This window comes from Protopterus annectens, chromosome 16.part0 (assembly GCF_019279795.1).
Source record: "Protopterus annectens isolate FY-2018-M chromosome 16.part0, PAN1.0, whole genome shotgun sequence".
Taxonomy (NCBI): domain Eukaryota; kingdom Metazoa; phylum Chordata; order Ceratodontiformes; family Protopteridae; genus Protopterus; species Protopterus annectens.
Genome location: NC_056750.1, coordinates 359,477,491 through 359,496,441, shown reverse-complemented (window position 1 = coordinate 359,496,441; position 18,951 = coordinate 359,477,491). Strand labels below are relative to the sequence as shown.

The 18,951-nt window shown below is 33.7% G+C and overlaps 1 protein-coding gene across 1 annotated transcript in view; it reads left to right on the top strand.

Moving 5' to 3' along the window:
- VAV2 (vav guanine nucleotide exchange factor 2) overlaps window positions 1-18,951 on the top strand; it is a 3,316,635-nt gene that overhangs the window by 3,095,806 nt on the left and 201,878 nt on the right. Inside the window, exon 25 of the mRNA XM_044058536.1 lies at window positions 4,865-4,952. Within this exon, the coding sequence (XP_043914471.1) occupies window positions 4,865-4,952 (88 nt within the window). The remainder of the gene's footprint in view (window positions 1-4,864; window positions 4,953-18,951) is intronic.

Below are 18,951 nucleotides of genomic sequence, written 5' to 3'. Positions count from 1 at the left end.
TTGGAAATCTGATGAACGTAACATTGTATATTATCTTTTCATATCACTTAACAAATGAAGCAAGAACAAAATAATTTGAGTTTTGAGTCCATTGAATCAAGAGGTGTTTATATCCTATGTCTCAGAGATGGGCTTTCCAGCCAGGTTTTCTAAATATTCTACTGATACAACTTTAACTTTTACAAACATAATAAGTCATCTGTGTTCCCTTCCTTCCGTAAACAAAACAGTGAAAGCAATCTAAATTATACATTCATAACATATATCTCTTATTGAAGTATATTTAATCCGAGTATTATAAGTAAACTAACAAAGTATTAGTTATGATCTTCATAGTGAAAATGCAGTCATTAAACTGTGCTGTCGATAAAGCATCCAGACATAGTGAAAATGCTCTATTGGCCAACATGCCATATCTATAAAATGTGTCACTTGCTGCAAAGCTATGCTACTTTTCAACTAGCTGCAACATCCTCAAGTGCTTAGAAATTATATGATCAGTCATAATATGAAATATCTAAAAGTTGTCCTGTCAGCTATTTGCACATTTAGTTCAACTATATAAGCATTGAGCAAATACTTTATTTTCAAATGTTTTGCACATCTGGTATCCTTAAAAGCATATGTTCCTTATAGAAAATGTCTGAGAAAAGTATAAGTAGATAATATCTGTAACAATAAATTAAAATTAGCTACTTGTACTAAGAAATATATGCACGGGAGTTCAAAAGTATGTACACTGTATTAAATGCCATTAGATACATTTCCTTTCTAAGTCAAGATTGTCTTATTTAGGAGAAGACTATAAACTGTTCATCATTAAGAGTTCAAGTTCATTTTTAGAAAAAAGTAGTTCATGAGTGTATTAAAGAACACTCAGCTCCACCCCTTTCATTCTTTTGGATCATGTAATATTTTCTAATGAGTAATTAATTTAGTTGTAAGCATTTCTTTCTTACTTGTTAATAAGGAAACTGCAAACAATTCTGTACATTAAAAAAAAGAATCCTTCACAAAAGTTTGAGTCAGAATAATTCATTTTCTATCAGCATACTATGAAGAACCAAACTCCATTAAACCTGTAACACAAAACCCATCCCTTAACATGGTTTCTTTTCCCCAGCCCTTTGTTATCCATTTTTAGTCATCAAAACATCATACCACCCTATCCTTTTAGTTCCAAAATAATAGTATCACACATAAAAGGGAAGAACAGTGCAGCAAATACTGGCTATAACATTTAAAAGAGAGCCAAAGCTGATGGAGCTCTGACAGCAACTCATGTTACATCTTTTCAAATGTGCCAGTGAGTGAGAAGCCATTAAGCAGGAACAATGAAATATGTTATATTAGTTTTAAGTTCCAGTCATTGTGAAATCAAGTATTCTTTCAAAACACATACAGTCTCACTAACATCATCAATCAGTTCCATGATGTACAGCCAAAGAAATCACAACCATTAAATTCCCACTTAAACATTAACAAAAATCAAGACACAGTGAAATGATACAACCAAAATGTATATACAAACAGAGCAAAATAATAAAAAAAAAATTACAAATGTAGATATCTAGCAATGTCTTAATTAAGATACTATGACTAATATGTTAGAGACATTAAACCAGATTCTCTTTCTGTATTATAAAAGCATAAACTTCTTTAGTGGGTTATTTAAGTGAAGTTAAAGCATGCCTCAAATGTTTCTGTAAGAATAAATGTACTAGTTAATTTAATCCTTTTCCCTATTCTTATTATTTTTGAGAGAGATATATTCTTAATGAGGTAAGAGAGAAAATAGCCAGCAAAGGTATTGTATATAATTAACAATTAAAATAGAGACAGTTAAGAAATGACAGATACAGCTTCATGTTTTCTTCTTTCTTTAACGTGTCTTGAAGAGGAGTAGTTTTTTTTTATGTGAGTTATCATTTTTATTGTATTTTTTTGATTGCCTGTTCAGTTTATTTATATAGAAGTCCATTTCTTCTTGTGAAGAAGAAATTAAATTCAGAGAAAGACACAAAGTGTTTTGCTTCCTGAACTGTTTTAAAAATCCTTTCACCTATAAAATGGAATATTTTGAGCCTTGTTGGAAATAAATTATGTGATTTGATGTTATGTTGTTTAAGAATTTGATGACTGGCCAGAATTAATTTTTTTTTCAGTGATTTAGCTGCATAGTCATTGTCAAATCTTATTATGTTCTGACTCATTTTTAATGGTGCTTTGGACAATGCAGACTGTAGCTCAAGTTCTTTATACAAAAAAAAAAGAGAGAGAGAGAGAGAAATTTCACCCCTGTGGATTTTGAGTGGAATTTGAGTTTGTAGGAATGGGTTTCCTTATTGATCAATGCACACTTTCAATTCCAAAGGAAAAACATTCTTGTAAATCTAATATTTGAGGAATCCATGATGTAAGAAATGAGATCATATTTCTTCCCTCTGATTTTTCAGGAACTCTAAAAATTCGTACATTACAGCTCCTTTCTCTGTTTTCTAGATCTTCTACTTTATTTAGAAGCCAGTTGCTTTCTTTTAAAGATGAATTCTGACTGGAGTTCTTCTTTAACTCTTCCGTCAAGTCATTTAATGAAGTTTGCATCCCCTTTATTTCTACATTTTGATTTTCATATTCTTTAACATCTCAATTTGTTTATGACTATTGTCCTGTAATATATTGAGTCTTGACTGGAAGTTGTCAGTTTTAAAAGTTAGTTCTTGAAGAGGAGTTAAAACTTGCTGGAATTCTTTTTTGTATTCATCTCTCCCAAAGAAGTTCTGGATGAATTCATCCGAGATTTTTGTGTGGAAGTTATGAGAAGACTTTGACTATAATTTTATTACTACTATCAAATTTAAAAGCACGAAACTTCACTATCCTGCATGAACAGTAAGTTAAACTATTATTAAATTATATATTTTTTCTCTTCTCTAAGTTTTAAGTTAATAACTGTAGAGTATACCAAAGAAACTATTACACTGACACCTTCTTGGCTCTGTCTCCCTTTATTTTTAATTTGAAATGCAGCTTTATCCTTTTATATGTATATATGGATTGCATTCAAAAGACTGACTCAATGGAAAGTCAAACTTCATATGCTCGAGATCATATACTTTTCAAAAAGTCAAATGATAGAAAACAAATATCTCCCTACCCCTCTCAACACCCCCTACATATATATATATATATATATATGTGTGTGTGTGTGTGTGTGTGTATGTGTATACCAACTCTGAGATTGCAGTACAGTGGGGAAAGGGTAAATTCCCTGATCCTAACTATACTGTGAGTTCCACTGAAAAGCTTTTAAATTTTGGAAAGTCAGTCATATGGTCTCAACCATATGAAGTTTGATTTTTTTTTGGAGTTGATATTCTGAATGGGACCCATATAGATAAATGTGCACACACGTGTTTGTGTGTGTGTGTCTGTGTGTGTGTATATATATATATATATATATATATATATATATATATATATATATATATATATATGCATGTGTGTATGTATATGTGTGTGTATATATATATATATATATATATATGTGTGTGTGTGTATATAAATCTAGATATAGCTGTACAGATTTTTTTTTAAATAATGTTTCTGGAATTTTGTAACATGCCACCAGACACATACATGCATATATATCCATATTTACAGTCAGAAAAGAGACTGGATGCAGACTCATAAATAATCACAGGCTTAAAAGATAAATAAAAGCATAGCTCAGTTTTGCTTTATAAGTCTCCATAGGGTAGGTTTGATATATCTAGTACCTTGAATCAGGCATCAATCCATGTGAGGTATCTTTCCTCTCACAAGTTCATTCTTTTTCAGATCCTCACATAAAGAATTTGCAAGAACAAGTCACAACCTACATTATTTCTCAGCTTCAGTAAACAAAAAGATTCTCATATTTTTATTGTCTTAGCTGGTTTCATGTGACATCTGTAGTAAGCCCCATGTGGACTCTTATATTCCTCAAGAACATGCTAAACCTCTGCTTGAGGAGTTCACTTCCTGCTTCAGTGCTTCCAGTCTACATGTTTTTTTATAGCACATGACTTGCAATTACTTATTAACTAAGAGTTTCCTGCTGTGAGAATTTTCCCATATTTAAGCCATTTTTATACATGTATAACAGCATGTACCCCATTTTCATTACAAACATGTTGCTTATAGGTATTGTAACACATTGGTTATAATAGTATGTTTGATATGTGCACTGTAACATGGGTTATATGACTATTACCACAGCTGTTTGTTTAGGAATAGTATCACTGATTGGAAAGGTCCCATTTTAAAATATTGTCTCCAACACCCCTACCTCTCCTTGAGATCTTAGCACCTTAGAATAGCAACAGTTACGATGCAGAATGTGTAGACAGGTGTTTTCCTGATGCAGAGATTAACCATTATGGAGCTGTAGTGGTATTGATTGTGTTAGAGTGTCAACTGATGTCTTACTTCTCTTTACCCTACTATCAAATGAAGTACAGTGTACTTGCTTAGGCAGTAAAAGGTAGGAAAAGATACTGCTGGCATCAGGATTGTGTTTGCTGCCTACCACCATTCATATCTGCTTTGCAGAGGTAAGATGAATGTCCATTCATTGATTATGTTTTCGCATTCTATGTTTGTACAAAAACTACCATGTGATAATAGAACAGATGTGGTTAGAACAGAAGTTTTTTATGAGAAACTCGGATGAAGAGAAAGTTGTACAAAAATGAACTCGTAATATGTACAAGGAAATCGAACATTAAGATAGGAATCATTTTATTTCTTATTTCCACAGTTGTAAGAATGACATGGAAAAATAAAATTAAAGGTAATAATAACCATGTGATTTTTTTGGCAGATACAATGATGAAGTAAAACACATACGAGTTATAGAAAAGGATAAATGGGTACATATCACAGAAGCCAAAAAATTTGAAACACTTTTGGTATGTATATTTTTGTTCTTTAATCAGCTCAGTATTTCATGTCTGCTCTTTTTGTAAACCAGTTAGTGCCATATTTTTGTTTACACATCGGTTTCTTTTTTCTGCAAAATGGTATTGTCATTCAAAAATGTAAACATTATTTCACAGATGAAGAAAATTCAGTCTGATCAGTTATGCATATACTCAGAAAGTGATAGCAGTGTATTCCTGAAATGTTTACAATGCAGAATATGTTAAGGAATAAAAAGATACTGGCATATAGATGGGATATAGTCTTGGGGAAGGATACATTCATTTCATTTGTTTAGTGAGTGTATTTGAAAGAGCAGGTTAGTGATTCATACTTGATGTTAGAAGATCTGAAAGTTGTGGGTTCTCTTCCCAGGGAAGTTAATAAGATTCATCACCTAGTAAAGATACTATAGCATGAAAACAGTATTGTAATCATAAATTGTTTTTTTTTTTTGTTTTGTTTTTTTAGTTAAGGCATCAAACAAAGGTCACATTTGTATGATCTTTGGAGAGATCTAGTTAATGCAGAATTGTGTGACAGTTGTTAATAAAGAGTAAGGGAATTTTTATTTATTTGAATTTGTTAACTGGGATAGACTTTGTTTGTTTGTGTCTTTCGGCTTTTCCCGGTTAGGGGTTGCCACAGCAGAACTCCGGTCCGCTAATGATTGGCAGTAGATTTTTACGTACTGGCTTGCCGGGCCTAACGCACAACCTTCAATGAAGGAACGCCCATTCACGCATGTCGCTACACAGAAGAAGCTCTAACTGAGAATCGAGCGGGCAACATCTAACTGTGAGGCGACAACGCTACCGCAGCACCACCGCAGTCTAACTGGGATAGAGTGCTTCTTACAAAAGCCCAATTTCCACCTCTGCCTGGAGAGAAGTTAATAAATAACATTTTATACAGTACAGTAGAGAAGGTTAATTTATGATGAGTGTGCAATACAGTCAGAAGCAATCACTGTGTACAATATGGTGAGGAGCAGTCACACAAGTGTAGGAATATACAGAAGTGTATTTGTGCAATATATGTGCAGAGCAGTCAGAATGACTTTTATGTTTATTTCATTTTCAAGTGATATACAAACTTATTAAGAGGTAGACTGATGGACTAGATTATTTCAGGTATTGGGTCCAGAGTGGAAGATAATGTAGTTGTGCTTGAAATTTTGTTTAAGAAGACATTTCTTTGAGATCATCAGGGCTCGATTGCCATACTTCAGTGCATAGTAGTGCCTAGTAAGAAGAAGCAATCCACACCAGGGATAGCTACATGTCAATATAAACATTGGCTCTAGATGATTGTCACTCTTGAAATGACACCCTGGTCCCATGTGCAAATATAGGAAAAAGGGTGTATGGAAGAATGGATAGTAAGAAGAAGAAGCAATGAAATCTGCATTGTAGTTCTGTTTTAGGAACCTATAGGGTAGGACCTGGATGGGTTTGATTTCTAAGAGTGTAGGAAAAGGGTTTTCTTATCAGTTTAGCTAAAGAGGAAATTGTGCAACTTTGCAGGAATTTGTGCATCTCAGCTCTGTTTAAGCACATCTGTGTAGCGGGTAATGATCATGTTTTTATATTTTGTGTATTAGAATTGTTTAAGACATCTATTGGGGTAGTGATGTTAGAACTCAGACTGAATGCATTGAAACGAAGTTGTTCCTCATTGAAACAAAGTTGTTCCTGGAATTACAGAGTGATACAGGAAAGAAACTTAATGAGTATGTCCCTTTATGACCTCTTTTGAGATCACAAGGTCTGAAGCGGTGAATGTGAATTGTATTATTTAATGTCTGCTTTGTTTGGGCATTCTAATCTGAGGAAGCAACTAGTTTGGTCATGAAAGTGCTTATCCTGATTTTATTTTGGTTTTATTATGTCTGTATTAAAGATTTGTATTTATTTTATGGCTGTGTCAGCTGGTTACATTTTTTTGTCTGAATTTGCTTTTTTTACAGTAGCCAGTTATATCTGTTTGTTCAGACTGTCTTTGAAGATTAACATTTGCGAAGATAACAGCTGGTCATATAGTTATTTAACTGTGAGACATTTTGCTTTTTGTAGTTTTGTAGTTTTGTGGAATAGGACTCATGCTTTGAGAAGAGAGTGTGATAAACCTGTAGATTCTGTTGGTAATTGAATCATTGTGGAGTTTCTTTATGAGACCGTAGTCTGTCTGTGCTAGTAGAATGCCTTTGCCTATTGCTATTCTGGAGTGTTTGGAAAGAAAGGGGGAGGCTTTGATGACCCAGAAACATGTGGGTTAAACTTTTTTCTAGTCTTTATTGTATGTAGGTTGAAGATAAGGACCGAGTCTAGCCAAATTCCTAGGTATTTAAATGAAGAGAAATTTTATAATGAAGTGTTATTGTAATGAAAGATTAGTAATGGTGAGGGGATTTTGCTTAACTTTGCCGTGGTTCCCAGGAACATTGTTTTGGAAGAGTTGAGAAGATTTTTATTGCTGATCTAAATGTTAAGCATGAGAAAGTCAGCCTGTATTTCTTTCTGACAGATTATTAAGGAATTGCTAAATTGGAGTAGGACCATGCCATTGGCATACAGAAGTAAAGGAAGGTAGGTAGGTCTGTGCATGTTTTGTTTTTGTAAATGAAGAAGAGGTAGGGGAGCAAAGATGGAGCCTTGTGGTTTTCCCCCTTTGATTTTGTCTGGAGATAGGAAGAATAAGAAGACCTTTGTACAGAAATGATGATTAGAAAGATAACTGTAGAACAAGGGTCATGATCTGGACTAATGCCTTTGTCAAGTAGATGGTTTAGTAATAAGCAGTGATATACTCGATCAAAAACTTTGGTCAAATCAATAAATATAGCACCAGTAATTTCCCATTTGTCCATTTCTAGGAGAATTTGGTCTCTGAAGGTCCAAGTGGCCATTATTATGCTACAACCTGACCAGATTCCATACTGTTTGGATGAGACAAGGTTATAATTGTAGGATGTAATTTAAGTGTAGGCTAGGCACTATAAGATTTTAGCTAGTGTAGGAAGGATTGAAATTGGACAGTGATGAAAGAGTTTGGAGAGATTGATTTATTGTTAAATGAGAACATGCATAAATCATTGTAATTTGTACTTTCTTTCTTGTTGCAAACATTTTTCTAGCATTTTAACACTAATGGAATACATCTAACTCTGTAAAAAGATTTTGTTTAACCAACTGCAAAATCAATTTGAACTTGTTACAGTATCAGCAGTAGGTTCTTGAAAATACATTCAATTAGTCAGTATACAAGTCCATGAGAGTAGACTTTATTGAAATAAGTAAGTTCCTGTGCTTCCTGATCACAGCAGTTAAACTAAATAAAACCCAGTAAATTTCATTAAAACAGATACAGGGACTGTCTTCTAATGGCATTGTATACAGAGCATGAGTTATGTATGTTGGACAAGTTGCATGTGTTTGTTTTATGTAAGGAATCTAAATAACCCATTTTCTTTCTGAAAACTGTCATCCTTAATACAGTCTGAATCTTTTTTGCATTTCATATGTGGTGTAACATCTGTGTTTGAAACATCAAGCAACCAGCAGAGGTCCATATATAGACATGAAATGTTTCTCCAAATTAGAGTCTAGTATCATGTTTCTTTTGTCTTCAGACTTCATATGGCATGCTATTGTGTTTTCTTAATTATCCTTTCTTATTGAACATTATCTTAATTATTAAGACTAGGATACCTTGATGGTCAATAAAAGTCAGAAAAGCAGGAATTTAGCGTACCAAACTTTATTCACGCTTTCTTCATTTAAGACTTCATAAGAAAAAGTATTAACATCCCAGCTGCATCAATATATGCACAATAAATAATTGTCACTTATTCAATCAATACAACTCTGTTCCTCTTTCAAGAGGGACAAACATTTAATGTTTACAGTAGATGTGGTCTCACTTTTTATGAGTATTCCCCACTCAGAAGGGGTTGAAGCAGTCAGAATGTTTTTGTGTATTAATACCAATCTTCGTCAAACTAAAACAAATTTGTTATGTGAGTTAATTGAATTGGTGTTACATAATTTTTTTTCTTTTTAACAAATGCTTTTATAAGCAATTAAATGGAGTAGCAATGGGGTCTCCGGCAGCCCCAGCGTATGCAAATATAGTCATGGCCTTTTGGGAAACTGTTGTACTGGTACCTTTGCTTGAAAAATATAGAGTTATTTATTATTCCAGGTTTGTGGATGACCTGTTTTTCATTTTAGAAGCCACTTCAGTTGAGGTTGACAAGTTTTTATTAGATATTAACAACACTTCGAATTTTTTGAAATTTGTAAAAGGGGAATGTGGTCTAAGTCTAAACTTTTTAGATGTCAATTTGACATGAAATGTCAATGAAAATATTTTTGACAGTAAAATATATCATAGAGATACCTTTACAAATGGATATTTATACTATCAGAGTGGTCATCCTTTATTTATTAAGGAAAAACATTCCCAATGGCCAGTACATTTGGGCTAGCTGGATGACTACCCAGGAAACTTTTTTTACTATTGAATTTGAATTTATAACTAATTTGTTTTTAGCCAGAGGTTATGATTTGGTATATTTACGGTCAATCAAAGAGGAAATTTCATCAAAAAGGAAGGATGTTTATCAACCAATTCTCAAAAAGCCTTTAGTTTATAAAAAAATCTACAGTAGGGGATTCTTGTAATCACTATTCAGCTGTGTTTAGCATGGACATGATCACATTGTTTATAGGAACTGGAGAATATTGGAGGGGAACAAAAATCTTATTGAGGTAATAGGGACCATGCCATGCTTTGTTTATCGAATATCTGGTAATATAAAAAAGTTGTTGGAGAGAGATGATTCGACAAGGAATGACATTTTACTAAAGGTTCATAAAAAGGGTATGTTCAAATGTGGAAGTTGCAGTATGTGCAGGTTTAATCTTGATGGGACATTTATTTTGATTCCCCACTTCGATCAAACTTTTGTAGTTCCTGGATGTTGTTCTTGTAAATCTAGAGGCATTGTTTATATTGGTATGTGTAGTGGTTGTAACCCATATTATGTGGGTATGACCACAAGAGCACTCTTCGAGCATATTAGAGAATATTTTTATTATATTAAGAGAATAAATGAAAGAAGTGCTTTATACCAACACTTGGTTGAGTGTATTAGTTTTAAAAAAAATTTATTTTCGGTATTAGAAGTTGTGCATGGTGATTTGAGAGGAGGGGATTACAAAAACAGGTTGAAACAAAGCAAGACAGTTTGACAACTGAGACTGGGTGCTGACAGCAAACCAGGCTTGAATGATAGCTTCAATATCAAGTGCTTTCTTAAAAATAGGAAGTTGAAAGTTACCAATATGAAATAATATTTATATATGTAATGGGTTTTTATAGTTTTTATTACTGAATATGTGTTTTTATACAGCATGTAATGAGTTAAGATTTTTGGGGGGGAACAGAGTTATATTGATTGAATAATTGACAATTGCTTATTGTGTATATATTGATGCAGCTGGGTTGTTGCTACTTTTTCTGATGAAGTCTTACTGATGAAAGAATGAATAAAGTTTGGTATGCTAAATCCTGCTTCTCTGACTTTTATTGACCATCAAGGTATCCTAGTCTTCTGAGGTTCTTATTTTTTTGTTGGCTGGACATGCTCTTTTTGCAGTTGAGTTGGTTTGGTACGTGACTCCTGATGGCCAAGGTGGAGAATGATCCCTTATTGGAACTTTCTGTTCACCCCACACCTTCGACTGGTGATACAGGTTTATTGAAGGTATTGATGGCTACTATGAATGGTAATACAAAAATTGTTGAGTTTGTTGCTCAACAGACACACAAATTCAGCTGAAGGTAACCTTAGTTCTGAGGAGGAACAGGTTACAGTGGTAGATTTGAATTTCATTGATCCACCAAATTTTAACCAGCACAGCTCCAATGAGATATTAATTGGTTGCAAGCAATTCATCAGTAGTCGCTATGTGTTGGACTGTCGATATGATCCTTTTGGTAAAGCAGATTATGAAATGGCTAAAGTTAAAATTGATGAATATCATGAGAAATGTGAAACTTTATGTAGACTGTTGAAAAAACATAGGTCTTTAGACCTAGAGAATAAATACTTTGACAGGTGCCTAGAATTAGCCGTGGTACCGAAAGGGCTAAGGTTCTTCAAGTGCTCAAATGATATCAATTCAGAAGACCCTTTTTTCATTAACTATCTGTGTTTTTTAATAATGCGGGTCTTCAATTGATTAAATTACTGACAGCGAATAACATCAAAAAGATGGATTTATTGAAACCAGAAATTTTGAAGTTGGATGAAGAGGTCAATCAATTATCTAAAGAGTTTAGTGATGGGGCTTATGAGTTGTTCTGAAAGAAGTAGAACAACATGAAAATTATATTGTGACTCGTAAACATCATAAACTACTGAGGGATGCAGCAGCATATGAAAGTAACACTGCTTTTGAGACTTTTGACCCATTGTTTCAAGGGACTAATAACAAAAATATGAATTTTAATTCCTCATGGGCACCAGCTAAGTTTAGCAACAGTAAGGATTCTGTGGCTTTAAACAGAAACATCAAATCAAATCAGCCTGGATACTGCCCAAGATCAAATAACCATATAAAAGCTTCGGCAGTGGTCACAAGGTTTTTCAACAGTGAAAGGGCTGAGTCGGCACCTGCTACTGATGGGAATGCCGCAACTGATGAGCAGCTAACCAGCAGTCCCAACGGTACTTCTGTAAAGACAGGTGAATTAGGGCAAAATGGAGCCAGACCCAAAGTTTTTTTATCGAAGAGAGAGACCAGGATGATAAGGGGTCGAGTGATGAGAGGCAGAGAACAAATGTCTTCAGAGTCGCCCACAGATGACCAGTAAAGAATATAACTGGTAACTTTGACTTATTAAACCTAACTGATTCTGTTTTCTCTAAAACACAAGAGCAAGTACTTAAATACGGTTTTGGGTTTGTACCTACTAAAAGTGCGGAATATGAAAAAGTTGCAATTATCTTTAAGCAATATACTAGAAAATTGAATTTACAGTATTTGTTTAAAAATGTACATGAAGTGTCTGTTGATTTTAAAAAGCCGTCATATTTTACTCCCAATTTATGTCACACACTAAGTGTATTTGAAGAAATGTATTTACCTGACTTCAAACAATGTTTGGGTAATAAGCATAGAAAGTAGTCTGATAATTTATCTCAAGACAGATGTCTTGCATTGAAGGAATTAAGGAGCTTTAGCCATTTAAGATTTATGAAAAGTGATAAGGAGGGAAACATGGTCATTATGAGTACTGAACAATATAACAAGGGTATGTTGAAACTATTATCTAATAAGGAAGACTACACACAGACTAGCATGCAAGTCATTGAACTTAGTTATAAACAAATTTAAGTTTTTCTTTATGAACTTTTAATGGAGCAACAAATTGATCTTGAGTTGTATAACTTTTGTGTTACAAAGAAACCTAGAGTGGGTGTGTTATTTGGTATCCGTAAAACACACAAAAGTGTTACGGACCCTCCATTTAGGCCGACAGTATCTTGCCCACAAGCTATAACTGAAGGTATTTCGTTGGTCATTGATGCTGTTTTGAAACCAGTAACAGCTAAAGTAAAGTCGCATTTAAAGGATTCTTGGGACTTCCTGGATAAAATTAGAGATTTGTCTCAGAAATTCGAATTTAAGAGGGACAAACATTTAATGATAACAGTAGATGTGGACTCGCTTTTTACGAGTATTCCCCACTCAGAAAGGGTTAAAGCAGTCAGAATGTTTTTGTGTAGTAATACCAATCTTGGTCGAACTAAAACAAATTTATGTGAGTTAACTGAATTGGTGTTACATAATAATATTTTTCTTTTTAAATGCTTTTATAAGCAATTAAAGGGAGTAGCAATGGGGTCTCCAGCACCACCAGCTTATGCAAATATAGTCATGGCCTTTTGGGAAACTACTGTACTGGTACCTTTGCTTGAAAAATATACAGTTTATTATTCCAGGTTTGTGGATGACCTGTTTTTCATTTTAGAAGCCACTTCAGTTGAGGTCGACAAGTTTCTATTAGATGTTCACAACAGTTAGACCACATTCCACTGTTACAAATTTCAAAAAATTCTAAGTGTAAACTTTTTAGACGTCAATTTGACATGAAATGTGAATGAAAATATTTTTGACAGTAAAATATATTGTAAAGATACCTTTACAAATGGATATTTACACTATCAGAGTGGTCACCCTTTATTAAGAAAAACATTTCCAAGGGCCAGTACATTCAGGCTAGCTAGATTACTACCCAGGAAACTTTTGTTACTATTGAATTTGAATTTATAACTAATTTGTTTTTGGCCAGAGGTTATTATCTGCTATATTTACAGTCAATAAAGGAGGAAATTTTATCAAAAAGGGAGGATGTTTATCCATCAGTTCTCAAAAAGACCTTAGTTTATAAAAAATCTACAGTAGGGGATTCTTGTAATCACCATTTTATAAAAAATCTACAGTAGGGGATTCTTGTAATCACCATTCAGCTGTGTTTAGCATGGACATGACCACTGATTGTTTTTTTATTAGGGACATTTGTAGGAATTTGAGAATACTGGAGGGGAACAAAGATCTTATTGAGGTAATAGGGACCAAGCCCAAGCCATGCTTTGTTTATCGAAAATCTGGTAATATATAAAAGTTGTTGGAGAGAGATGATTCGACAAGGAATGACATTTTACTAAATAAAGTTAATAAAAAGGGTATGTTCAAATGTAGAAGTTGCAGTATGTGCAGGTTTATTCTTGAGGGGACATTTATTTTGATTCCCCACTTGGATCGAACTTTTGTAGTTTGTGGATATTGTTCTTGGAAATCTAGAGGCATTTTTATATTGGTATGTGTAGTGGTTGTAATGCATATTATGTGGGTATGACCACAAGAGCACTCTTCGAGGGTATTAGAGAACATTTTTATTATTTTAAGACAAAAAAAATGAAAGGAGTGCTTTATACCGACATCGGTTGAGTGTGTTTATTTTTAATTTTTTTTTTATTTTCAGTATTAGAATTTGTGCATGGTGATTTGAGAGGAGGGTATTACAAAAACAGGTTGGAACAAAGGGAGACAGTTTGGCAACTGAGACTGGGTGCTGACAGCAAACCAGGCTTGAATGATTAGCATCAATATCAAGTGCTTTCTTAAAAATAGGAAGTTGAAAGTTACCAATATGAAATAATAATTGTATACGTAATGGGCTTTTATAGTTTTTATTATTGAATATGTGTTTTTATACAGCATGTAATGAGTTAAGATTTTTTGGGGGGAACAGAGTTGCATTGATTGAATAATTGACAATTACTTATTGTGTATATATTGATGCAGCTGGGTTGTTGCTACTTTTTCTGATGAAGTCTTACTGACGAAAGTGTGAATAAACTTTGGTATGCTAAATTCCTGCTTCTCCGACTTTTATTGACCATCAAGGTATCCTAGTCTTCTGAGGTTCTTGTTTTTTTGTTGGCTGGACATGCTGTTTTTGCAGTTATCTTAATTATTATATTACCCTTCATATGCCATTTCCAGGTTTTTTATATCTGTATATAAACTTTTTGTTTGTTATTTTGTGTTTTCACATGTTTAAACTTGTTTTTCAGATTTGGTCACAAAGTATGTTCCTTGATGATTGTTTTCCTTTCTTCTAGTGCTTGCATTTCTTCTTTGAAAATGCTATCCCAAAACAAAATGACAAAGTATAACTGAGCATTTCTTACCCTCTATTGTTCACTTTACTCAAGATCTCCTTTAAATGGGTTCAGATTTTTGTCCTAATATCACAAAATATTTTATTAGTTGTATTTCTCTGTCTGTTGGCAGTGTAATCAAATGGTGTAAATGTATATTAATGTTTTCCACACTTGTTCATCTTATTTTATTTGTTTATTTATTTACTTTTTTAGCATTAGGTTTGAATGTTCTACACAGTTTTTCCATTTTACTTCCTTATTGGTTTGATGTGTTTCCTTTTCCCATTTATTTATGTTTTGATTACTGGGAATGTCCACTGGGTTTGTGGCCTATTTTGAGTGAACAGTCTGAGAGAAATGTTCAAAAGTTAAACATTAGCACAAGTACAGAGACAAGCATATATTATGTAAGATGAAAATTAAGTTGCTTATATCAGATAATATAAAAAAATCAGTGCAGAACTGTGCTCTAGCATTTATTGAAAAGTATGTATTTAGGTGTAGGGATGTCATTGTCTCCCATATTAGACCAGGCACAAGCCACAACTGGAATGCCCACAGATATACCTTACTAAAAAGGATACAAGATATAAGCAATATGTTCTACATGTTTCAACTCAAAGCCCTTTCACAAAACTCCATATCCTGCAGACTACTAATAGGTAACTGTGTCTGGCATACACGGCATCCTCGGACCTAATACTGATGCATTTACTGCACATTAGAAATAATCTGTCTAGGGATCTAAACCTCTTCTGCAACAGCAACAGAAGAGCTTTGAGGAAAGGTATACTTGCAGAGGATATTGCTGCTCTGGAAGACACTTTCCATCCATGTAAAACAAAGCTCATCGCCATCCATATTCAAGTTCAGCTTGGATTTATGGATGGGAAACAGTAAATTTACCCCAGGATTGCCCCTGTACTACTAATGGACAGAGGCAGGTCCTAAATGTTTTATCCCATGCATAAGTCCCCTCAAATTATCTATGGTATGATCCCAGATATTCTTATTATGGATACTGTATAATTGTCGACCATGGGATGGTTAAGGCCAATCTCTTACCAAATGGGAAATACTATATTGAGCACCAAAAGGGAGACTGTCTAGCCTTAAAATGGCTCACAGTGGTAGCTGTCCTAGTACTTATGTATGAAGCTACATTTTAAGATTGTACATACAAGTGTGTTAATACATACTGTAGACAGTTAATAATAGTGAGAAAGCAAGCAACATACTAAAAGCACTGGCTAGGCAGAGCCTGTTGTTAAAGAGAAGAGTGTAGCTATCCCCAATGAATTCTCATTACTGAAATTACAGACTACCCTTTTTTCTTTGATATTGCTATTTGTTCAACTGTCTTTTTCATTTGAGGCATGAGAAATTAGGTTTTAAAAATATAAGATGCAAGATACAAAGTATAAGACTATAATACAAAAATTCCCTTCATAAAACTGATAGTATCAGTATAAGCCTCAAATTGGTAATATAAAATGCAAATAAAGATTATAAACAATTTGTGTACCTTTCAATAATCAGTAAATTGAATTTGTTGTGATTATCGTGGAAACACGTTTTATATATATAATATAAAATCACATATCTACTACATAGCATTACATTGTTCAGCAGTACAAATAGCAAACATTTCTATGGATAGCTTTCTTTCTTAAATTATTTTTTGAGACAATTATACGTCTTAGTTTTTAGTAATAAATTCACAATGCAGTTATTACATTTTTTTTGTAGCATTTATTTATTTATTTTATTTTATTTTTATTTTACATTTGTTTACTGGGAAAGTCCAACTGGACAAACTGCATTTTTTCAGCAGAGGCCCAGGAAGAAAAGCTCCCACATTAAAAAACATACAGAAAGTTTACAATGGTGGTACAGTTTTAGTTATATAGAAGGACAAGTACTTTAGTAAGGTAGAGAGATACATAACAAACAGATCACATTTTAGTAAAACATTTTTCAGTGGTCATGGATTACATTGCAAACTGTAATAAAAATCAGAGTCAACAATTACAGTGCATAGTTTAACAGCAAGATTAGACAAGTTTTGATGAAACACAATCTAGGTAGAAGTATAGTGATATTTTGAAGTAGTAACTGATCCTGGGAGGCTGGCATGCTAAAGGATAACTTTTTTAGCTTGGGCTAGAACAGGAGCATATCCAAGTTTTGTTTAAATATGTTTTAAGGATCTCTCTGAATTTTGTAGTACTGTTCATACTTTTTATGTTTAGGGGGAGAGAATTCCAAAGTTTAGCTATGCAGTTAGAAAAGAGAGCTTGTTCAGCAGTGTTGTTATCTTTAGTTATCTTAAATAGAGATTTGTTTTTGGAACGAAAGACATGATTTACAGAATATGGCTGAAAGAGGTTCAGGAGGGCAGGTGTTTTGTCTGGTTGAGAGTGCATTTGATGGGCCAATGGACAGTTGGTTAAATGCTAGGAGGTTGGAAAATTCTAACAAAGAGTTGTTTTAGTGCTGTCCAGTGATATCTATAAGTAGATTCAGTGGCAAATTTTGCAACTTTGTTGTAGTAGTGTCAAATTTGCTTAAATCAGATTTCTTGTTGTTGGTAAGTATAGGAGATGCATAGAGCAGTGTAGAGACTAGGTGAGTTCTAGCAGTGGTGACTTTTGTGTTTGTAATGATTTTTGTATGGCTTTATAGAGATCCAAGTTTTTTATGTACTTGTTTTTATTATCTGGGGTATGTGTATGTCAAATTTCATTTTGTTGTCCTATGATTACTCCAAGAAGCTTTGTATGGGATGCTGGAGAATTGATTGTGTTATTCATTGATGATATATAAAAAGATGAAGGTTCATTGGTTCTTGTAGGTTGAAAAAGCATAGGTTTGGTCTTATTGGGGTTAAGAATGAGCTAAGCATTAGCTAGCTATGATTTTACTTCTGAGAATGACTGCTGGATTATATGTTGCAGTTGTTGGAGTGTGGGAGCAATGCATATTAATGTTGAATCATCTGCATACTTGACCAGGGAAGCATGTATGGTAGCAGTATGTAGGTTGTTAATAAATAGGGTGAAGAGGAGTGGCCCCAGGATGAAACCCTCGGGTACACTCAGAGTGACTGGCAGGAGAGGAGAGAAGAGGAGAGAGATTTTGCTGCTATTTAACTGCTTGCTGTCATCCGGCTAGATAGTTCTGGAACCATGTTATAGCAGAGTGACTAAGATTAAGATTGAAAAGAACTGTTATGCGTTTGTTGTGAAAAACAGTATCAAAAGCCTCAGATAGGTCAAGAAATATAGATGACACTAGTTTGCCATGATTTCTGTGGTGATATACTGTGTTAGTAAAGGCCATCAGTGCAGTAGTACTGCTATGTTGCGGCTGAAAACCATGCTGAGTACTACAAAGAAGATCGTTAGCTAACAGCATACTTTGCTTCCCAAACAAATGTATATCTAAACATTATCCCACTACCTGTTGACCTAATAAGTAAAGCTAATTATTTACAGTGTGTACATGTCCTGATAGCTTTTTTATTTTGCAGAAAAAACAGTGCACATGCAATTTGAATGTTTATTTTTCAGTGGAACCCCTCTTCAAGCACACCTCTCCGTATTCATTTTACTTCTTTAGTGAACATTATTCTAAGCTGCATCATATTTATGCCTTCACAAGACATTATGCCCTGTATTTTTCTTTTGTTTGCTTTAACACTATGTCTGGTGTTTGCCTGTTTTATGTTATTTTTATCTCAGATGCATTCATTTTCAAGTATATGCATTTCCTTTCATCCATTCCTTTTATGCATTTCTTCATTTATTTCCTGATAATCCATTGTTTTGGTAATGACGCTATCCATGTATTATGTATGTAGTCATTTGTTGAAAAATTATTATTTAAAAATTAGTATGAGGCTAATCTTAAAATAATAAACAAATCTTTATGTTTTAGAGCACTTCAGCAGGATATAATAGCTTTGTTAATACAGTAATTGAACGAGTAAAGTTATTACAATGCATACTACGATAGAAAAAAATGGTCTTGGGAATTTGGAAGGGATTTGTAATGCTGTTCATTAGCATGAACTCCCCCCTCCCCCCGCCTTCATATATTAGTCATGATTAGTCAGTCCATGCCTAGACTGTATGCATTGTAAGCAGAGAGATCAGTTTAAAATGTATTGTCACACTTTCTTTTGCAAATGTAAATAACCTTACCTTAGTGATAGGAGTAGTCTTCTTAACGTATACCATATCTAA